The sequence below is a fragment of the Neomonachus schauinslandi genome, chromosome 13 (assembly GCF_002201575.2).
Source record: "Neomonachus schauinslandi chromosome 13, ASM220157v2, whole genome shotgun sequence".
NCBI classification, from domain to species: domain Eukaryota; kingdom Metazoa; phylum Chordata; class Mammalia; order Carnivora; family Phocidae; genus Neomonachus; species Neomonachus schauinslandi.
The window spans coordinates 16682858-16706798 of NC_058415.1; the positions used below are offsets into that span (position 1 = coordinate 16682858).

The 23941-nt window shown below is 39.5% G+C and overlaps 1 protein-coding gene across 1 annotated transcript in view; it reads right to left on the bottom strand.

Moving 5' to 3' along the window:
* Nucleotides 1-23941, bottom strand: part of TRPM6 (transient receptor potential cation channel subfamily M member 6) — a 166838-nt gene that overhangs the window by 12599 nt on the left and 130298 nt on the right. The window contains exons 26-36 of the mRNA XM_021694318.1: nt 21921-23062; nt 21619-21731; nt 16707-16830; nt 13269-13360; nt 11766-11824; nt 10154-10179; nt 7157-7207; nt 5396-5461; nt 3040-3326; nt 2659-2741; nt 1692-1897 (exon numbers count right to left, since the gene is read on the bottom strand). Coding sequence (XP_021549993.1) covers nt 1692-1897; nt 2659-2741; nt 3040-3326; nt 5396-5461; nt 7157-7207; nt 10154-10179; nt 11766-11824; nt 13269-13360; nt 16707-16830; nt 21619-21731; nt 21921-23062 — 2249 coding nt within the window. The remainder of the gene's footprint in view (nt 1-1691; nt 1898-2658; nt 2742-3039; nt 3327-5395; nt 5462-7156; nt 7208-10153; nt 10180-11765; nt 11825-13268; nt 13361-16706; nt 16831-21618; nt 21732-21920; nt 23063-23941) is intronic.

A 23941-nucleotide genomic window follows, 5' to 3' on the forward strand; every position in this document is an offset into this window, starting at 1 on the left:
TGCTGGTTTAAAAGCTGAATCATGCTGACTGTTTTAACTTTGTTTATATTGCTTCCCTAAATATTGTGTTTGAGGGTTAGAAATATAACTCAACTCTGTGAATAGCACAGATCTGAAAAGACAGAGAGACTTTTGTGTAGTTTAAAAAGTCTATACACATCCTTGAACACATGGCATAAATTTCAATCAGAATTTACTGGACATTTCTCACAATGCCTCAGGATTATGTATCTCAGCTGTGCCCAGCCTCCCAGCCTGGCTTTCGGTACAGAATCCCAGGACGGGAGAGGTGGGAAAGTCAGAGAGGACAAGGAATATGCCCAATCTGAACCATAACACGGTTATGTCCTATGAAACTCATAAAGAAATAAAAGACAGTACGGTGAGAAGGAAAGAACATGGATGGTCCGTTTACATCCTGGCTCCCTCTTCAGTAACTGTGCAACCTTGGGCAAGTTATTTAAATTTTCTGGGCCTAAAGTCCCCATAATATCTACCTTGAGGTGCTACTTGTGGGATTAAATGAGATAACTCCTGTGAAAGTTCCTAGACTAAATCCCTTATTTCAAACCAAAGCCCCAGTCAGTGAGCGCAAGGACTAAACTTTGACCTGAATACATATTTCGTTCTGTGTCTGCAAGGAAAGCCTGCTAGAGATACTCTGTTTTGTGCTGCAGGATTATAAGTCACATGTGAGGTGTTGATAGTGGGGAGATGCACTGATCAAAGGCTCCCACTAAATATGAGTGTACTGTGTCACCTCTCTCAGGCGGAGTTTTGTACTTTTGTGAACTGTCATATCAGGGTACACAGCAAAGAGAGCAAGCTAAACTATAGACTGCCAAAGCACTGAGCTCAAAACAATGAAAGATGCCCAGAATTAACACTTTCCTATGTGTATAAATTCATGCGTAAGTGTTATTATGAACATAAGTTCAAGGTAAAGCCATAAAACTAGAAAATTTGGTACAAAAATCATTCCCCATTTAGGGGCACCTGGGTGGCACAGTCGTTTGGGAAACCGACTCTTGGTTTTTGCCTCAGCTCTTGATCTCAGAGTCTTGAGATCAAACCCCACATGGGGCTCTATGCTCAGTGCTGAATCTGCTTAGAGTTTCTCTCTCTCTCTCTCTCTCTCTCTCTCTCTCTCTGCCCCTCCCTGCTGCATACATGCTCTCTCTCTCTCTAATAAATTAAAAAAAAAAACTAATTCCCCATTTAGATCAAAGTTTTAGATGTATTTAAATTTTAGGCAGCTAATCATCTGCCTATATTTTTTTCTTGCGCAAAGAGGGAAACAACATAGTAGGTGCTCATGATCATCACTGCACAATGTCTCTGAAATAAATGGCCTCACCTCCCTTCAAAACCAGGTAGAGCAACTGCATATATTACCCATCCTGGTTCTCCCAAGATTTCTTGGGACACCTGTCTGGTTCCTCACACTTTGGACAGTTTCACAAATAATAAATAAATTCAGAAAACGGATACCATCTTTCAGTTATCAAATTAAAAAAAAAAAAGCACACACTCTTGGGGAATATCTCCACTGGAAGACCTTAACTATGGCTTTGGGCAAAGAAGAACCAGGGTCAGATGTGGGGGACAACGACATGGACAAACCATTCCTGGTCAATGGTTCCTGAACTGTGCCTCATGCTTGTATCAGTCACGCTGGTGCTATCAGTTACCTTGCAAATCTAAAACCAGCAGCTCTCCCCGGGTATACTCATAGGTCCAGTGAGAGAAAGCCAACATCAGCTTCTCCAAGGTGTTGCTGGGGGCAATTTCATCACCATTGTTGTTGTTGTACTTCCGGAACTCTCCCGTCATGTACTTCTCAATGGTCAACCATTGGTTGGCCGAATGGCAGTAGATTAAGAAAACTTCCAGGAACCTGTGAGGGGGAAAAGGAGGCCACTGAGTCCCCACAAGGCAGCAAAGGTGAGACTTACATTACCAGTCAGCAGCAGAGGAGAACATCTAACTCTGGCCCAATGAAGCCTCAATGCACATGCCCTGCCTTTCTAAGGCAGGGACAGAATGCAAGGATTGGGAGTTTTCCCCACACTTAACCCACCTCCCTCCTCTTTGAAGAAACCTTCCAACTCCTTTATGAGTACGGGACTCAACTTTTCTTGCTGTGCTCTATAAAGTTCCCTGTAACTGAAACAATAAAACTTTACCATAATCCCCAGCACCAGATTATGATCTATCTTGCTAAATGAATGCAAGAGTCTTGAGACACTCAAGCCAAAGTAACAAGAGTTCATTCTTAGAAAGTTCCTTATTTCGCTAGGATAACAGGAGAAAAAACTGTGCTTCCAAGAGAAATGTTTTTCTTCTGTAACGTTCCTGGACGTTAGTAACTACATCTAGGGTCTGCCCATTTCACATAACTGAGAAGTCAGTCATGGCCTCTGCCTGAACTTCTCTTTTCCACTCACACAAGTTCAGTGTTTAAGCCAAGATATTCCTGGGACATCTAACTCTCTTCTCACCAGTCTCCAGAACTAGAGAAGGAAGAACCCAAAACTAAGATCGTGGGGAACTTCCCCATGGCTCTGGCATTTCTCATGACTAACAGGCCTGAGAAGAAATTGAGAGAAATTTGTACTTAAAATGAAGGGCCAGGGTACCCATACTCCCTATACTCACCTTGGCGTGTACAGAATGGTTTGTGGTTTCACTTGGTTGAAGGTATACATCAGTTTTTGAGCAGCTCTTTGTTGTTGAATTTCCTACAAAATAGGGAGCAATGATAAAAATATTGGTCTGTTATCATAGGCAGGCTAATCAATGACACAGAAGCACTAGAGGCCTCCCCAGTGTGGTTTTTAGCCTCATTCAGCTCCCACCACACTCCACTCCAAAAGCAAAACTCTACAAAACAAAAATAAGGAAATACCACCACGTCCGGAACAGAAAGGCTATCCTCCGGGTTAAAAAAAAAAAAAAAAAAAAAAAGGCCTCCCACCAGGATGTAGCCAGAACTGCTTTCTTTGACCTAGCCCTCTGGGCTCTGGGTCTCAGACTTACCCTGAGGCAAAGGTGAAGCACAGTACTCTCCCGGAAGATTTTGTGCCATGACTTCACAACCTCAGGAAGAAAGGACTTCATGATGAAAACCTGCCCCGGCTTGAGAACGTCACCCTCAGACCAGGTGCTGATGACTTTCATGGCTTTCCGGAGCCCGCCATCCATCTCCTCGCGGGACAGCACCTGGATCATTGCAGCTCTCCCTCGCTGGGACCAAGAAGACATGCTCTTATCCAGGTTCAAAGGGGAACTCTCCTCCAGCCTGTAGACAGTTACTTCTTCTCCCGCTGCAAAAAGAAGTACGGATGAGAAGTTCAAGGACATCTCATGCCTGTGACATGTTCCAGCGTCCGAAGTAACAGCTCAGAATCAGTTCAGCTTCCCAAATGATCAGAAGAGAATAGAATTTCACCTGGACACAGACAAGTACAGAATAAAGGCCTGGACATTGGCCATGTTATTGTCCAGTAAAGGAGCGGGCGGGAGAGGGGAAAAGGGACTAAGCATCAAATGATATCTAAGAATTAAGTTGTTCTTATTATAAATTGTAACTAGACAAAAGCAAAATCAAAGTAGTGGGGTTATGATTCCTTTGTTAAAGACAAATACTTCCAAAGAGATAGTTTAACCCCGTGTTTTCATTATCATCCCCTTTACAAGACTTATTAGACTTTTTTTTCCCTAATTCCCCCTTTTTTTTTTTTTAAAGATTTTGTTTATTTACTTGAGAGAGACAGAGAGAGCAAGAGAGAACACGAGCAGGGAGGAGAGGGAGAAGCAGGCCTCCCGCTGAGCAGGGAGCCCAACGTGAGGCTCGATCCCAGGACCCTGGATCATGACCTGAGCCAAAGGCAGACGCTCAACCCACTGAGCCACCCAGGCGCCCCTCCTAATTCTCCCTTCTATATGACATTTTAATACCAAAAATATACCATATGTATCTACATGTACTGTATGTGTATATATACACACAGCATGTACATACAGTATATACATATATTTTTGCTTTATACAGAAAAAGATGTTTCTGCTTCCTTGGGGGTGATATTACCCCCACTGAGAATTCACGGTTTAACACAACTGGAGTTAGCACCACGGTCATACCCCAGAGCCTCTCCCTCCCTCCTTTGTGCCCTTGGACAAGTTACTTAAAGCCTCACTTTCCTGATCAGTAAAATGAAAGTGAAAATAACGCTCACCTCATTGGGTTGTTGGAAAGATTAAATATGTGAATTTGGCTAACATGAACTAGAACTTCAGATACAAACTCAATCCCACTTAAAAGATTTTACACACAAAATGCTCTTTAACTGCTAGGCAGTTTCCATGTTTAGGCTCTTGAACAGGGAACAATTCAAGCCTAGATTCCACCTACTACAGTGTTTAATGCTTCATAACAGAAGCAACATATTCTATACACAACTTCTGTCCAGTCTCTGTTTGATTTTCTCCTTACACCTCTGTTTCAAATGCTTTTCTTTTTCTTTCTTTCTTTTCTTTTTTTTTTGGCTAACACTATACTGGTTCACCAAGAAAGGAATCTATTTGCTCACTCTTGCACTGAATTGAAAAGAACATGTCTAGGTAATTCTTAGTAACAAATTTTCACATATTTATTCTTCGTGCCCAGATAAATGCCACTGAAGGTCTCTTCAGAGTTCTAAATACTTAGACGATTTACAGCACAGCTCCTTAGTTGCAAAACCAGCCATGGAGCCGTGAGGAAGGAGAAGGCATTTGCATCCACGATCGGGAGCCCCCTGATTTGTCCCCGTGTGAAGAGAATTAAGATCTAGGACAGAGTGGGGACCCTTGTTATATTGTCAGTTGGCTGGACAGAGAGACTCTGGAAGCCTTGGCTTAATGCGAGCTTGTTTTTCTTTACTACTCCAGCCTTTAAAAACGACATTTACTATCTGAGCTAAGAGCAATTAGTTTACATGAAACAAACTGAAAACAATATACAAAGCATTTCTTTTCAGATGCCTGTTAGTTTTTACTGTATTGACATTTATCGCTTTCCTCTGTGTTTATTACACATGGTTGGTTGGTTCTTTTCTTTCCTACTTACTTCCAGCCCTAAATCAGTGAATGCCAGGTGCAACATTATTGCTTTTTTCCCAACTGCTGCTCATTATAGGTCCCATCCCCACAGTATTAGATTTTGACCCTCGATGCTGGCTGGACAGCTAACAAGAGTTTCCATTTTAGAAAATTAATCGCACTAGACTGCAATCACTGGCAAAACAAAAATTTCAGCTAAAATGATGCAACATGGTTTCTCCTCCTTTGATTTTGCTCAGATGTATGCCTCTTCCCTGGCACAGCCTCAAGAAGGTAGAAATGGCACACTCACCAAACAGTTGGATTGGTGTAAATGGTATAGTCTGAGAAAGCCTCATTAAATTGTTCCTTTCAATGGCTGCAAACAAAAACAGATTTACTATTTTAAGTATGCATCAGTGGCTTGGACTTACAGAAAGCCTCCCCCACATCAGCCTGTTCATATAATGCTAAAATATTTCATTTCAAAGACCCCCCATTTTTGCCTTTATCAAAAATATTTTCCACAATCCAGCTTTTAAAATCAACTATGCCTTAAACAGGAAGGCTATGCCCTGGTCTTAGAAATTATATGAGATTACATAACATGGTCTGAGTGGGGCTATCACCCCCCTCTCCTGAATACCAAATCACAGACTAATCCATACATATGTGGAACTTCCTTTTCAAGAGCGTTCTGTGATCTTCATTTCTCTGGTTTTTCTTTCCCAGAGCAAATCTAATGCACAGTGGACTGTGGGGACATCTACTGTTGACTTTGCACCGTTCACCTTCTTTTCCCGGAGAGAACTGAAGGCCAATTTTAATTAGAAGCAAGTGATCTGCATTTTCCTGTTGAGAGCCGTATCCTAACAGATCAGAGTCAATATGAGTTACAGTATTTTTCACCAGACTTTCTAAAGTTGACAGCTGGAGTCAAAATATTGGATTACTGCTGAGCTGAAAGACCCAGTTATAAGGGCCTGGAAAGCAGAGTCTGGAATCCACTGAAACACTGTTCGCTACAGGGGAGAATTTAGGAAAAGACAGTCTATTACTGGGCCCTGACAACATGACCTTGAGCTGATAATAATGGTAAGTGTCACACCACTAAACTCGTACTCGGGTGCTGAGCTTTAGACTGTGTAAAAGACCTCGCCCACGTCTCATCTCTCCAAGGCTGAGAGTGATGACACACAAAAGACCAACCAGTGGCACAAGTCCAGTTGGTTGTCCTATTGCTTTGCATTTCAAAGTGTTTCCCTCTTAATTCCCAGCTAGCCCTTTGGCAGATTGTTCCTCAGGAAGGGCAAATACGATGATTCCCACTCGGAAAGAAAGACAACTGAAGCACTGTGAAGCAATGTTGCTTATGAGAGTCAAGACCCTCGACATCTTGTTTCATAACATCTTTGTAAGATGTCTTTGTTGAATTTACTCGATGGGGCTGGCATTCATTCAGTGGTTATGTTCGCTGAGGGCCAGTGAGGGTATAAAATCCTCCTTCAAAGAACTCGTTTCAGGCCCCAATCCAAAATATGGAGAGCTCTGGCTTTGGGCTTGTAAGGAATTTTGAGACCTCAAGGTCACCCTTCTTCACCATTTGGAACTTGCCCGAGCATGCTTTTTTTTTTTTTTTTTAAGATTTTATTTATTTATTTGAGAGAAAGAGAATGAGAGACAGAGAGCGCACGCACATGAGGGGGGGGCGGGTCAGAGGGAGAAGCAGACCCTCCGCCGAGCAGGGAGCCCGATGCGGGACTCGATCCCAGGACTCCAGGGTCATGACCTGAGCCGAAGGCAGTCGCTTAACCAACTCAGCCACCCAGGCGCCCCCGGTACATATTTTGTTTTGTTTTGTTTTTAATCCCACATTCTCTTAAATCCTAACAACTTGTTTTCCCAAGTAAATGGCAAGGTAAGAAATCTGAATGTTCTTCTCATGAGAGTGAACAGCAGCCTTTCAAGTTGGGAGTCCTATCAATACTTTGTGATTCATCAATATTTCTGTTTGCAACTGCAGAATCACAGACGTTTAGCTCGGCTGACATGTCAATGCGCACATGCTTCCTACCTGAGTAATGATGGCAAGGCTCTGGAGGGCTTTTTAAGGAGGCTGAGATTTCTGAAATTATAGAGAAGATTGGCATTTTAATTACTTGGCTGGAGATAAATATATGCTTATGAATATATTGCCTTCAAAGTTATTATTGAACAGGTTAATCGGAATGGCTTCTCAGTATTTGAGAAAGATTGCCTAATGTCCTTTAACCACATCATTGGGCATGGTATCCTGACAGCTTCCAATCATCAATGTAATATCTCCAAACATATTTATATAGGGAATTGAAGAAAGACAGGTAATATTAGCCTCAAAGATGTATTTCCTCTGAACCAATTACACCTCTGGGTTGCAGAAGGCACTGGGCTGCCCATCACACTTCATGACATCCCCAAAGCACAATTCTCTGAGCTCCCACCAAGATGCAGTACCCATATGAAGACATTATTAATACCAAGTTATTAGCAGTCTACTTCACTGACCTAGAATGACAACAAAGCGATGAAAACAAATTAAGAGGCATATACCAGAAACAAAGGAGCAGGTGGAGAATAGGACACCAAGGGGCTTGTTTGTTGGGCTCACCTCCTGCAGGTTTAACTGGTTCTCCTCTATCTGCTCAAGTCCTAAATTACAAGTCTCCAGAGAAATCCTTTGCAACACTTTTGCCATTTCATAAAATTAAAATTAAAGTGGAGAGCTTTAGTCTCATGGTGGTAACTGCTTTATACCTAGTAGAGTAAGCAGCATAATTAGAGCCCAATTTCAAAGACCTCTCTGGTTTCTTGTTGCTGGGTAAGGAAAGGAACAAAAATCCCTTCCTTTGGGGGTGCTTAGTAAAAAGTAAGATCAGCAGAAAAGACCCTTTCTTTTGAGTTCATTCAATAATAAAAATAAAAACGTATTCAGCTCCCGCTATAGGCCATGCTAGCCAAAACAGATGTGAGTAAGTTGTGGCTCCCGCCCTAGAAAAAAGGAAATGTGAAATACTGGGAGCTAAAGACATGTAGACTATAGTCACAACACAGTTGGCTAAGTATTTATAATAGAGGTGTACACAGAGGCTTATGGAACCTTCATAGACAAGCAACGTGATATTCTTTTGTTGTTGTTGTTGTTTTTTCTTTTTTTTGGTGGCTGGGTGACAGACCTGTAACTCCAAAGCAACGTGATATTCTTAAAGAGCATGGGCATCTGAATCTGATAATGCTGAGTTTCAATCCTGGCTCATTTAAGGAGCTGTGAGAATTTGTTCACATTCATTCAACACACACTTACTCAACACCTACTAGCTGCTTAAGAGAAAGACCAGTGTAAAAAACAGATAAAGTCTCTGGCTACTTTCCAGTGAGAGGAGAGAAATTAAATAAACAAGTAAATATATAGTGGATTCAGTATTACATATATATCAAGTTAGGGGGCTAGAAAGTGTGGGAGACAGGGAGCTTATTATTTTAAGGATGGCAAGCCAAGGCCTCTGTAAGAAGGTAAAATTTGAGCACAGACCTGAAGGGAGTGATAGGTAAGTCATATGGAAAAATGAGGGAAAATTCCAGGCAGAGGTGACAGCAGGTGCAAACGCCCTGAGGCAGGACCATGGAGAGTGTGGCCAGAGTGGACTGTGCTGAGAGGAAACGGGGTTAGAGAGTTGGAGGAAGGACAGCAGAGCAACAGGGCTTTGTAGACCAATTTGGACTTTGCTTTTAGAGAGTGAGATGAGATGCCATTTGAGCAGAAGAGTGACTCGATTTGACTTTTGGTTTCACAGTGTTATTCTAGCTGCGTTCTGGAAATAGACTTTCAGAGAGCAATAGTTTGGAGGTGATCCTGTAATCCAGGGAGGAGATGAAGGGTGGTATGGGAAAGTAGGAAAGTAATCAGGTTCTTGATATATTTTGAAGGATTTACTGATGGTTTGGAAGTGCAGATGTGAGAAAACGGGAGCCAAGTATGATGGCAAGACTTTGGCCTCAGCAACTGGAAGGACGGCGTTGCCATTTCCTAAGGTGGGGGAGGCAGGAGGTGGCACATTTTGTTGGAGATGGCTTGAAGACACCCAAGTGAAGGGATGAACAAGTAGGTGGTCATATTCTGCAGGGCAGAAATGTTGAGTGAAAGAATGAACATGAGCCTGTATATCTGGATGAGGGCCCTCATCAACACTTGAGAAAGATTAAGGGATTTGCAGCCTATCCTGTAGGTAATGGGAAGCCATTGGAAGCTTAGACGTAAGTGACAATTTATTGTTCAGAAAGGTAACTCCAGTGGGAACACGGGGAAGTGCAAAGGGAGAGAAACCAACCAGAAGGCTCACATAAAATCAAGGGCAAAACTTTTTACATCGGAAAATAAATATCAGAGGCTCTAAGGCAGAAGCCATGGGATAGAGCAACACAGACAGCTCCTAAGGATGGGGCTGGGGGTGGTACGGAGGCAAAGTTGATAGCTAAGATGGGCAAAGTTGATGACTGGGAACCAGAGAGAGTGAGATACACAAGGCTGTGGAAGAGAAGGGGCCCAATGGCATCAAGAGGTCAAGAACATGAAAAGGAGCCCATAGGCTGTGGTAAAGTTTGAGAACAGCCTCGACAGTGGCTTTGCCAGGGAGTGTCTCACATGACCCAGCCCTACTCAGCCACTTGGGGCAAAGTCCTACGGAAGCCATACAGGAAAAGGTATCCACATATAAGATGAAGGGCTCCTTGTGAGCGGTATGTAAAAGACTGACAGAATTGCTGAACAGTCGAAATGAGCTCAGTGGCAACAGCCTCACTCACAGAGAAAACTGGAAAATCACCGTCAGAAATAGGCAATTCAAAAAAAATTGTAAACCAGATATCAATCCTGATTTATGTGGAGAAAGACAATCAACTTTCTACTTTGCTATTGAACTTTCTACTTCGTACAGTAGACAAAAATCACATACAGAATTTCAAGGACTACAAAAATCTCAGCAGGAGAGGGAACCTCTCCATTAATAAGATAAAAAAATAACATATAAGAACTTACTGTCAACTCTACTTGAACTTCTCAACCTGTTTGAAAAATTAAAGTTGTTTAGATAATGCTTTAAATTTTTCAATGACCAAAGAAGTACAATAGTAACGATACAGAGTCTATATGTCTAGATGCATGTATGTGTGTATGTAGATTTTCTTTGAAAGCAAAGTGCCATTTGACCCCTATTTCTATCAACAGAGAAATGGTTTGCAACCCTACAATTATTTTTCATAGAAAAATGAGCACCATATATGCGTATAATTCACTTACTGTGCATGCCCTAGGCTAACCAAAAAGCAGTCGTTGGTTCTGGTTTTTAATTAGCTATATGATCAAACGACATATATAAGATTTAACTGTGTTTGTGTTGTTCTGGATCAATTAAACTAAAGGGTTCCTGAACTATGCAAAACAGATGCCTACAAACGAGTCTGTGAATGTCTCTGGACAAGCCTACAAATCAGTTTCATTAGCCCACGTGGCCCCTAAATGTTCAGGGGCTGAAATTAGCTCTCTGTAAATTGGTACTTGCCCTGCTCAAGTGCACAAGTGGCCAAGGGCAAGTCTGAATAAATTCGTTCAAAGAATATCTCCAGTATTGAAGGTCCTTAGGGAAGAGAGTACAATTACAGTTATTGTTTAATTTCATGCTGCAATAACCCACTACTCTGCATAAGCACAAACTACCGAACCTCTGGGAGGAGACAGTCATGTGCACTTGAAGTCTAGAGTCAGGCTTGCACACAGAGACCTCGATGGGAGCACCAGAAAAAAAGGCCATCTCAAATGGAGCTGGCTGCAAACTTCAAGTCACACTCCACCTGCTTGGTATCAACTGGCCCTTCATACAGTAGATGGTTTTGAATTCTGCTCCCCTAGCCACATGGATCATTTAATGATGTAACCAGAAAAGTCCAGAAAACACTACAAACCAAATAGAATCATTTTGCTTTGGTTGGTTTTCAAACTTCATTTCTCTGAATAAATAAAATTCCAGGAAAATACTCAAGCCTACAACCATGTGAGTTCTCTAGCTCCTCTCTCTTTTGATCCCCGTCTTCCCTTTGCTTTGTCTCAATCCTCAAAGGGTTACTGCTTTGATAGACACTTAGGATGCTCATGAGAAACCAAAAATAAAAAAGATCAACCTCATAAGCTAAAATTAAAAATTTGAAAAAAAAAAAATCTAAAGAGAAAACTATCAGATCTTCAGTCTTTTTCTTTAGGCCAGACAGGTTTGTTCCTAGTCTTGAATGCAAATTTCACAATCTTATCTGTCAGAAAAGATAGGATACTCATTATTCCGTGTGTGCTTTTTTGACATTGAAAAGACAAATGCTTAATCTGCTGTGGTAGTACGTGTTTCATTATATTCTTAAAAGGCACTGAGGTGGGATCTTATTGCCAGAAATGGGAAAACTTGGAGAATAAATGATTTTCCTTCTTGCTGACAAAAGGAAAATATTGTCATTGGAAACACTTCTTTTTTGCCTCTTTTTCTGACCCAATTAAACCTTTGTTACAAATCAGTTTAAAAATCAAAAACAAAAACAAATAAGGTAAAAAAAAAAAAAAAACAGAAGCCAAAAATGCTTTAAAACAGACATTTAGAAATACTCACAGGGAGTTCCTATTGAGGTTGGTGCTCCTGGAGTTCCACAAAGAGTTTCTGCTCAGATCCTGAGCAGAAAGGAAAGGTCATTACATGTTCCCCCAACATTCTCCCACCCCAAGCTTCCAGTAATACATTTGCAAAACACACCCTCCCCCGCCCAACTCAATATTTCTCTTTTACTGGATGCACTAAACTCAAGTTAGAAAGATGCATAATGTTAGCACAGTATCTGAACAATTCAATGTGTTGACTGACTTTAACAGAATGAAATTACTTGTATGGGGACATCATAGAGAAAACATAATATACAACAATGGCTTTTGCAGAAATGAGAGTGAACAGTTAATGATAGGAAAGAAGGATTGAAGGTCTAAGTTGACAAGAAATATCAATCATTACATCTCTGTGTCCTCTATCAGGACACTGTTGTTTCAGTGGATGATAATTTAGAACAACATTACTTTGAATTTATCATTCTATTTCCTATTTAGATTCAACTATTACTTCCTGAAACCTACTATATTCCGGGCATCACTCTAGGCATTTCCATTGGTCTTATTTTTGTTATCCACTACCAATAATCTCATAAGGATGGCATTAACCCCATTTTAGAGACACGGCTAATGAAGCTCAGAGGTTAATTACTATGCACAGCCCTGAAACCTGGGACATAGCAGACAGGTTCTTGCCACCACTCACCTCCAAGCAGTCAGAGGGTTTAATTTCGAAACCTTCCACAGATTCCATTCATGAGGTTATTAACGTACATTCATACAGGTAATGTGGATACAGTTCCCGAGTTCATAGAAATAATGTTCAAACCAAGACCAAAATCAGATTTCTTGGGTTAGTCTAACTAGATCATGCTCCCCACATGGTAGATGGCAGTAAAACGGGCACGTAAGAAACAAAGACCGTAAAATCAGAGAACCTCGGTGTTGGAGGCTCCTTCATCCTGCAGGGCCCAAATCCCCTCCAACACATCTGCAAAGAGGTTGGCTCGGCCTCTTTGACTAACCACACTAAGTGAGGAACTTACTACTTCCAGAAATAAACCATTCCGTCCTTAGAAAGCCCCAATTGCTAAAAATTCCTCCTCAAATTGGGCTGAATCTGCCTCCCAGTAGTTTCTATATGTTGACCCTAGCTCCACCTCTTAAAGTGTAATGCAAATACCTATTTTTCTTCCACCTGGCAACATTCACAAATTTCAAAACAGTTTCAAAAGTTCCTGAACTATTGATCTTTCAGGCTAAAAACACCCACGATAAATTAGTGGGTGGACCAATAAATTGCATGGAGAAAAACAACAAGGAAAGAATAAAGGGTGGGGGGTGGGGCTCGAGGGGAGTGAAAAAAACTGAGCATATATTCAAAGCAAGGATTTAAATGTAATACCAGTAAAAAGGAGAAGCCAATTGAGGGACATAAAGGTAAAACAGACACAGTCAAGGAGTTAGAGAGGTGTGTGCATAAATTTTTTTTTAATATCAAATAAGATGATTTTACCTCCTGAGACTGCTTTAGATAATCACTGACTTGGATAGCATGTTGTTCCATTTCTCTGGTTTTCATTTTCTGATATATAGAGGATTCCAGACCTTGTTAAAAGAAAGAGAAAAAAAGAAATTAGAGAATACTTGAAAATGTGTTACATTCAAATCACATTCCTAAATAGGAAGATCTGAACATAGTGCATTCATCTAAATTTGAATATAGTTTCTTTTTCTCTTTTTAGCAAGTATTACCAAGATTCTTTGTCCTTTTTTTCCTCAAGTGGTTGAAAGCTATATATTCTACAGTATTTCTATTCATCAGTAGTTTCCTTCACATTTATAATAATTTATGCTCGCTAATCAAAGTCAAGCATTAAATGGTCCATAACTTGAGTCTTCCCTACAGAAGAACACCTTTAGCAATTCTTTTTGTCCATGGTTTATGTAAAACACATGAAATTTTCATTCCAAATTGTTAGGCATCCTTCCTTAACAACTGCATCAAGCATCATAGTAGGCTACTTGAAAAAATAAAACAAAACAAAAACAAAAGACAGAAAAGACTACCAGATGACAAATTCCATTTTCAGCTCTTTCTTAAAAAGGATGGCAAGGATCATTATTGTCACAATTTTTTATACTGGTACCTGCAAAGTCACTGGCATATAGTAGGTGCCCAATAATAATTTAATTATTGGATTGGATTAATTCTGAGAATAAGGCTTATTAAGAGTCCCTGGCTAAATGTAGGACATAGGAGATAACAGTAATTTTTTTCTCTAATGATTTTGTGTCAAACACACACACACACACACAGTACAAGAAATCTATTGGAAAAAAACCACAAAATGTCATATGATATTTTTGTAATATCATAAAATTATGATCAATATGGTTTCAATGAGAGTGAAGAATTAAAATTAAAATAAAATACCTAGAGGAAAAGTTAAAAATATACCTTTCCTTTTCATAAATTCCTCAGAACTTCTCTGTTTGTATTCAGAGAGCTACCTGACAGGGTATCACCCAACATTCAAACTTTTATTTTTAAATTCTTTTTCAATTAATGCTTAACTCAGATGTATTTTAAAAAAAAAAAAAAAGGAGTTTTAATTCAGGATGCAGTTCCAGGTAGATAGTGGGCCTCCTTGTCTCCTCAGATTAACTAGGCACATGGAGTCAGCCTATTTCCCTACATCTTCTCTCCCTTTCATCACACTTGAGATTCTTTCCCAGAATTCTCCTGCCACCTGCATCTTTTTCTATTTGAAAGTCATTGGAAAGAACTTAAATAACTTGGGAGTGGGGCGGGGGGTGAGTGAAATGGGTGAAGGTGGTCTCAGGTACAGACTTCAAACTGTAAAATAACTAAGTCCCAGGGAGGTAATGTACTGCATGGTGACTGTAGTTAGCAATACTGTATTGTATATTTGAAAGTTGCTGAGAGAATAGAGCTTATAAAATTCTCACTACAAGAAAAAAAAATTGTAACTATGTGAAGTGATGACTGTTAACTTGTAGTAATCATTTCACTATATATATATATATATATATATACATATATACACACACACATATATAAATACCAAATCATGTTGTACACATAAAACTAATACAATGTTATATGTTAAGTATATCAATAAGAAAAGAACTTGAATAATTTAAGAAAAGCATACAACTTAAATATCAGATTTATAAAAATATGAAATATAATATAAACATTTATAGATAAAATAATACATTTGTAACTGGACCTAGAATCATATCTTTGGGTATGGGATTTGATTTATCCAATATCGTAGGCTCTTATAACCTGTGTGATTTAAGGCAAGACAATTAAGCTCTCGAGTCATATCTATAGATTAAGAGCGTTTTGAATAATTTAATTTCTAATGTCTCTTTCAACTTAGAGTCCACTTGATTCTCAGTGATTTAACAGACAATTGAGTATTTTAAAATATAAATCAGGGTTTCTCAACCTTGGCACTGACATTTTGGGCTGGACAATTCCTTGTTGGAAGGAAAGAGATTATCCCATCCATTGTAGGAGGATGTTTAGCAGTATCTTTGGCCTCTACCCACTTGAAGTCAAGAATACCTGTACTTCCCTTAGTTGTCATAACCAAAAATGTCTTCAGACATTATCAAATGTCCCAGGGAAGAGAGGTGGGAGGTGTACAAAATTGGCCCTTGGTTGAAAACCACCAACCCAAAGACAAAGCAAGGTTTTAAAGAAGCATAATAACATAGATTTCAATACAGTGTCTATTTGTACCTTAAGTTTAGTATTTCAAATAATTTTAAATATTTATGAGTCCTGATCACATAGTTCCTTCTGTTTAAAAAGGAAGTGTGAGGAAGATGGCAACAGAGTAGGAGGACCCAAGGCTCGCCTCTTCTCACAAATACAATTAGATAACTATCAAATCATCCTAAATACTCCAAAAATTGACCTGAAGACTGGCAGAGCAAACTCCATAACTAAAGGTAGAAAAAGGGCACATCAAAGAAGATATTTGCACACCCACGTTCATAGCAGCATTATTCACAGTAGCCAAGAGGTGGGAATAGCCAAGTGTCCACTGATGAATGAATGGGTAAACAAAAGGTGGATATCAACTGCATTCCGTCTTGCCATGGCAGCCATGGAGGTGTCCTGCAGAGATCTTGGGAGACTCATGTTGAACACGATAGAGCTACAACATGGGTGGAACATGGGTCCCTGCATCCCTGGATGGGAGGCTGCCTGTCAAACATTTGCATAGGGCTTTGCCTAAGTGAGAATAAACCTCAGATGTGTGAAAGCAAATAAAATTAAAAAAAAAAAAATAACTGGTAAAGGTCTCTTATTGTGTAACACAAGAAGTTCAAAGTTCTGATCATTGCTCCCAATTCTGTTCATAATCTGGCCTTATCTTACTTGCCCAGACTTATTTCACATTCTCTGCCTACCTCATAGTTTTCATTTGTAGCTAGTTGATCCATCTTTTCTCCTTTACAAAACACCATTAAGGGATACTTGCCCATGGAATAAATACTATATGTCAGTAGCAATAAATAACCAACCACTACTCATCCCACTGAGTTCTGTGTAAGGGTCCATATCAATGTCTCATGAACCTTAAGAATTTATAACATTAGACAACCACACGCCATACATCAGACTAAATGAATACTCCCTGAGCCAGGTTTAACAGCTCTGGATAGGAGACTAACTGAACCTTGTTTTTCTTTTCTGGATCCCAACAACTATTCCATTAAATGAATGGAAATTTTGTCCTTTTCATAAAAATTAAAAATCAAAAGGAGTTATTTTTTCTATATGGATGTGCCACCCTCTCATTCTTTCATCTCCACTTGAAAGAACAGCAGGAACCACCGGTGTTCTGGGAACACAGTGAGGAAACGTCCCCAGAGTTTTTGAGATCCAAGAGTCTAGACTGTTACATACTTATCTGACTAAATTTGGACACTGTGAGCCAGTTCTTGCTGCAGGCCTCTTCTTCTGAGATGTTATTTTCTCCTGGCTCTGAATCCAGCTGGTCATTTTGAGAGCAGGTGTCGACCTTTATGACCTGGAGAGAAAGACACTTGTTGGAACACAGTGACATTAATCTGAAAACATTCTGAGTCATTAATGTGACTCCCAGAGGTACTATAGTGAGTAGCAGTGGTTGTTAACATTGGCTGCACATTAGAATCACCTGGAAATCTCTGAAAACTCCCATTAGTCAAGCTGGCAAGACATAAGCACCCATGTAATTATTATTTGCGGTCATGACTGAGAACCAGGCTGGGGGGGCAGCAGCCATCAAACTTGAGTGTGCAGCAGAATCACTCAAGGCTATGCCAAACCACAGATTACAGGGTCCCACCTCCAAGACCCACCATTCAGTAGGTCTAGAGGGAGAAAGAATTTTAATGTCTAGTAAGTTTCCAGGTAATGCTAACACTGCTGATAGAAGATCACAATTTGACAACCAGTGGCGTAGAGCAAAAAAACATAAGGCTTGGATCCAAAAAGAACTTGTGTTGGAATTCTAGATCTATCACTCAGAAGTTACATGAACTTGGGTAAATCACTTAATGCCTGTGAGCCCCATTCCCTTTGTCATTAAAATAACAAGTAGCCAACAATAATGGCTTCCATATGTACTAACCAGGGACAGAGAAGAAATGAGATAAATTGAAAAAATGCAAGCAATAAACCAATGCAAGTTATTAGTACCTAAGCCCAGCAATTTCTAGTTAAATTCTGGCCACTTGAACCACTGCAAAAAACAAATCTACTGAAATCATATTTCATAAGATCCCAGCAACTCATAGCATTTTCCCTGTAAAAGAGTCTTCTTTACAGGCTAAATCTCTCCCCCCCAAAAGGTAATTTTACATAATTGTCTTAATACTTATCTCTTTGCTTCTGCTTCTCATTCTTTTTTTTTAAATTTTATTGTTACGTTAATCACCATACATTACATCATTAGTTTTTTACATAGTGTTCCATGATTCATTGTTTGCGTATACCACCCAGTGCTCCATTCAATACGTGCCCTCCTCAATACCCATCACCAGGCTAACCCATCCCCCCACCCCCCTCCCCTCTAGAACCCTCAGTTTGTTTCTCAGAGTCCATAGGCTCTCATGGTTCGTCTCCCCCTCAGATTCCCCCCCGCCTTCATTTTACCTTTCCTACTATCTTCTTTTTTTTAACATATAATGTATTATTTGTTTCAACATATAATGTATTATTTGTTTCAGAGGTACAGGTCTGTGATTCAACAGTCTTACACAATTCACAGCGCTCACCATAGCACATAACCTCTGCTTCTCATTCTAAAAAGAACTGAGGTGCTTTTTAAAAATGCATCCAGATTATTATATGGAGAAATGAATCAGGGCATTAAGATCGGGAAAGGTGAAGTCCTATGGAATTACTAACTCAGATCTAAGGCTTCCTAATAATAAATAAAAAGATTCACTAAATGAAAATGCAAACATAACATATTGGAATTTGTGGGAGATAGCCAACACAATGATTAGAGGGAATTTTATAGTACTAAATGCCTGTATTAAAAAAGAAGACAGTCTCAACAAACGAGAAAAAAATAGAGCAAATTAAAACCAAAGTAAACAAAAGAAATAATAAAGAGCAGAAATCAATAAAACAGTATTCAGAGATAAATCAATGAAACCAAGAACTGGTTCTTTCAAAGATCAATAAAGCAGATAAGCCAGTAGCCAGACTAATCATGAAACAAAGAGAGAAACACAAATATTAAGATATTAGGAATGAGAGAAGTGATGTCACTACAGACCCCATAGACCATAAAGGGATAAGAAAAGGATATTATAAATACTATATGCCAATAAATTCAACAACTTAAATGAAATAGACAAAATCTTTGAAAGACACAACAAACAAAGCTCACTAAAGATGAGTCAGATAATCTGAACAGTCCTATATCTATTACAGAAATTGAATTTGTAGCTAAAAACTTTCCCACAAAGATGGTTTTATTGGTTAATTCTATCAAATAATAAAAGTTGTAATGGTATCAATTCTATACAAGCTCACCTAGAAAACTGAAGAGGGAATAATTCCCAACTCAGTCAATAAGCCCAGCATCATCCTGTTACCAAAACCAGACAAAGACATTACCAGAAATGAGATCTATAGACAAATATTCCTCAAGAATACATATGTAAAAAATCTTATTAAGATTTTAGCAAAATAAATATAGCATACAAAAAAGATAATACATCATTGTCAAGCAGGGCTCATCCTAACCAGGTTGACTTAATATTCTAAATAGTACTTCTACATTATAAAATTAATATAATTAATCATAGTAACATAATAAAAAGGAAAAACCACCTGATTGTATCAGGAGGTGCAGAAAAAGCATTTGACAAATGCTCACCTCTATCAAAGACAAAAATTCTCAGAAACGAAGTTCTGTAACTTGATAAAAGGCATCTACATAAAAACTACAGCTAACATACTTACTGGTAAAAGCCTAAATGCTTTCCCCCTAAGACCAGAGAAAAGGAAAGGATATCTGCTTTTGCCACTTTTATTCAATATACTAGAGATTCTAGCCAGTGTAATAAGGCAAGAAAAATAAATAAAACACATCTGGATTTGAAAGGTAAAAAGTAAATTTGAAAAGTAAAACTATCTTCATTTGTAGATAACATGAACATTTATATAGAAAATACTACAGAAGCAACAAAACCTACTCAAACAAATTAGCAAGTTTAGTAAGGTTGCAGTGCATAAAATCAATATTTTAAAAATATATTTCTAGGGGCATCTGGGTGGTTCAGTTGGTTTAGCATCCAACTCTTGGTTTCAGCTCAGGTCATGATCTCAGGGTCATGGATCAAGCCCTGTGTTGGGCTCTGTGCTCAGCAGGGAGTCTGCTCGAAGATTCTCTCCCCCCCCACCACCCCCTGCTCACATTCTCTCTCCCTCTCTCTCAAATAATCTTTAAAATACATGTATTTCTATATACTACCAACAAATAATCAGAAATTAATTTTTTATAATTGCATTTATAATAAAATAAAAATATCAAATACTTAGGGAGACATTTTTAAAAACACGTGCGAGAATGGAACACTTTCGGCATCTGGGTGGCTCAGATGGCTAAGCGTCCATCTTCAACTCAGGTCATGATCCCAAGGTTCTGGGATTGAACCCCACATTGGGCTCCCAACTCAACAAGGAGTCAGCTTCTCCCTCTCCCTCTGCCTGTCTCCCCTGCTCATGCTCTCTCTCATCTCCAATGAATAAATAAAAAATCTTTTTTTAAAAAAAGAACTGTACACTGCAAACTACAAAACACTGCTGAGAGAAACTGAGGAGCATCTAAATAAATAGACATATCATGCTCATGGATCAAAAAACTTATTATTGTTAAGATGCTCTCCCCAAGTGATTCACAGCAATTCCACTCACCCCAGCAGGCTTCTCTGTAAAAACTGTCAAGCTCATTCAAATATATGTGGAAATGCAAAGAAACTAGAATAGCCAAAAAACAAAACAAAACAAAACAAAACCACACCACTTTGAAAAGGAAGAAAACTTTGACAGACCTACACTACATGATTTCAATATTTAATATAAAATATAGTATTCAAGATAGTATGGTATTATCATAAAGACAGACATACAGACAAATGGAACAGAACAGATCCAGAAATAGATCCATACATATTATGGATATATATGGTCAATTTTTGACAAAGGTGTCAAGGCAACTCAATAGGAAAAAGACAATCTTTTTGCCAGAAAATGGTAGGAAAAAAATGATATTTGTATTCAAGGAAGGAACGGGGGGAGAGGGGGAAGGAGGAAGGAACAAAGAAATAAAGGGGAGGAGGAGAAAAGGAAAGAGAACGAGGGACCTCAATCCTTACCTACCACCATTTACAGAACTTAACTCAAAATGGGTGCTAGACCTAAATATAAGAGCAAAATCTATGAAACGTCTAGAAGAAAACATGAAAGAAAATCTCAGTGATCTTGGGTTTTCTTAATTTAAATTTTCTTAAATAGGACACAAAAGCACAGACTATTAAAAAAAAAAAACAAGATTTCATAAAAATAAAAAATGTATGCACTTCAAAGGACATTTAAGAAAAGTAAAAGGCAAGCCACCAAGAGAAAATATTTATAAAACATATATCCAACAATGGGCTTATATCTAGAAAAAACTCTGACAACTTATTTTTAAGACAACCCAATTTTTAAAATATACAAAATATTCAGACAGGTCACAAAAAAAGATATATGGATGACAAAAAGAGCACATAAATGATAGCTTGCAGCACTAGTCATTCCAGAAATGCAAATGAAATCACCATGAGATCCCACTACATACCCCCAACTATGGCTAAAGTTAAAAAGACTGAGCATACTAAGGATTGGTGAGAACATAGACCACTGGAACACTCATAAACTACTCCTCGTAAACTGGTTAGAATGTAAAATGATACAGTCACTTTGAAAAGCAGTTTGGAAGTGTCTCCTAAAATTAAACAAATACTTACCATATAACTCTGACATGCTACTCCTAAATATTTACCAAAGAGAAATTGAAACATATGTCCACACAAAGACTTGTGCACAAATGTTCATAACAGCTTTGTTTAGAATAGCCCAAACTGAAAATAACACAAGTGTCCTTCAACATGTGAGCTGATAAATGAGCTGTGGCATATCCACTCTGATGACTCTTTAATTTATATCTTCACTCCTTCCAGTCCAGGGCCATTTTGTAGTGTGCCTGGCACTTTATGGAGAAACTGAGCTAAGAGAGGCTCCTACCTCAATTGCCAATGACATAAAAGACACTTACCGGCACCTGCAGTCCTTGTGTTTTCTTCTTTTTCTTTGACAATCTCTTATCCTTGATTAGCATTTTTGTTTTGATCCATGCTGACTGCCCTATCTCTGAGGATCTTGAAAGGTCTGTAAGGGAAAGGGTTTGCATGAAAAAATTTAAGATTGCGCTGGGAGCCATTTGATTTTACAGGCGACTGAGAATGGGGAGAATGAGAATATAGTCAAAGGTGGCCAACTTTCTAAAAATAATAGTAATGCATAGAATTTAGTAATTTAAGAGCTTATTTTTTAAATAAAAAAAAAATGTTCACTTACTTTTAATCTTAGAGATCTTCAGTTTCTCCTCCTTGTGGAATCTCAAACTGTGACTCCGGGTGAAGGGCCTATCTCTGCGGAAAGGATTGATCCAAAAGGATGTGTTTGGCTGCAGCCATGGTCCCACCTCTGAGCAGTCACTACTATGGGCCAACCTTGATGAGTTATCAGAGAGGGATCTGGCTCGGATCTGCCTCTGGCTTTGGCCACTCTCTTTAGAGTCACTGTTACAAGTGGAGGCCAAGCAGGTCTGCCATTTTTTCTTGATGCTAAACACACCAGTTTCATCACCTTCTGAAAATGCCCAGTTCACATATCCACCTTCAATTCCCATGCTCTCACCTTGGGAAGGGAGGGAGGTCACTTTCATTGGTGGAGACGTGCAAATCAAAGTGGGTAGAACTTGCTCCCCCTTGTCTTGTCTGGCTGGTATCTGAGCTACTGACTCATACTGTGCCTTGGGTTTGGCCATTGAGCCCTGAGCTGAGACAGGTGGGATCTGCCAAGTCAGATGAACAGGGACCTCACTCTGGGTGACCTGTTCAGTTGCCAGCACATCTGTACCTGCTTCCACGGATGGTCTGAACAGAGGCAGGTCAGTTTCTGCAGAAAAAGGAGCTCGCTTTAGATAAGAAGGGACGAGGAGAAACTGGCCATACTTTCGCTGTGCTTGCCTGTTAAGGAACACCCCAGAAGCAACTATGGTGGTTTCTGTTTCTTGCTTTTCTTGCTCATCTCTTACATTTGAAGCTTCTCTTTGACTGTCTGTAATCTCAAGAAGGGGCCCCCTCTGCCCTCTCGGGGTACGCTGGCCTCTGGCCAGGCTCCGCAGCAAAGAAGGAGGCATGCTGTAATACTGGTATTTCTTCTCCCCAGAGATCTCCATGCTGCCTGGAACCCCTGCACAGATGACATTGCTCCAGCTGTGGGGAAGTTTTCTGCACGTAGGATGCTTTCTGCTGGCCAGGAGAGCCTCATCCTCTTGTAAGGTGTCAACAGCAGAAAGGAATTTCAGGGTATCTACTGTCAGGGCAGAGAGGTCCTGCAGGTGTCCCACTTGGCTGTCCAAGGACAGTAAAGAGTCCTTTATAAAAGACACTTTTTCATTCATTTCTTTCATTTGGAAGTACATCTCTGTAACCCTAATGGTAAAGGGAGGGAGAAAACCAATAAACACGTTAAGCCAGTGGGAACTTGCCTTGCTCTCCTCCTGTCCTCGTTCCATCCTTAGGCAGCTCCTCAGCCTCAGCTGCTTCCCCAAGTTGGGTAAGTCCTCTGTCTTCTCATCTCAGGTGGTTTCACGCCATCCTATAATTCCTACTATCACTCCAATGAGGAAACACTAAACATCTACTTTTCTAGCCCTTATTTCTAACATTCCAGGACCGTGTTTCCAGCTTCCTGCTAGTTAACCCTCCAGTGTCCATCTACCATATTCATTAATTTACATGGCAAACACCCAAAAATCTCCTACTGACAAGCACTATGTTATTTTGGATAGAGAAAGGACATCTTGAGGAAGAAGCCAGAATGAGAGGAACAGAATTAATGATTAAATATGTAATTAGAAAAAAAATTTATAGATCTTCAAAAAAAATCCAACTACAGATCAAATAGGCTTCCTAAGCTTCACACAAAACCCATTTTAAGAGACCTACATTCTGAGAAAGCCTGAGGCAAATTTTTAAAAATTATTTTGAATACTTTAACCCAACATGATGATGTCCAGCCATTGAGTTACATAAAAGCAACACAAGATATTTTCACCTATGAAAGTCAAAAGTGGGGTGCCTGGGTGGCTCAGTCGTTAAGCATCTGCCTTCGGCTCAGGTCATGATCCCAGGGTCCTGAGATCAAGCCCCGCATCGGGCTCCCTGCTCCGCAGGAAGCCTGCTTCTCCCTCTCCTGCTCCCCCTGCTTGTGTTCCTGTTCTCGCTGTCTCTCTCTCTGTCAAATAAATAAATAAAATCTTAAAAAAAAAAGTCAAAAGTTAAATTGCAGGTAGAATCTAATTAAATGTA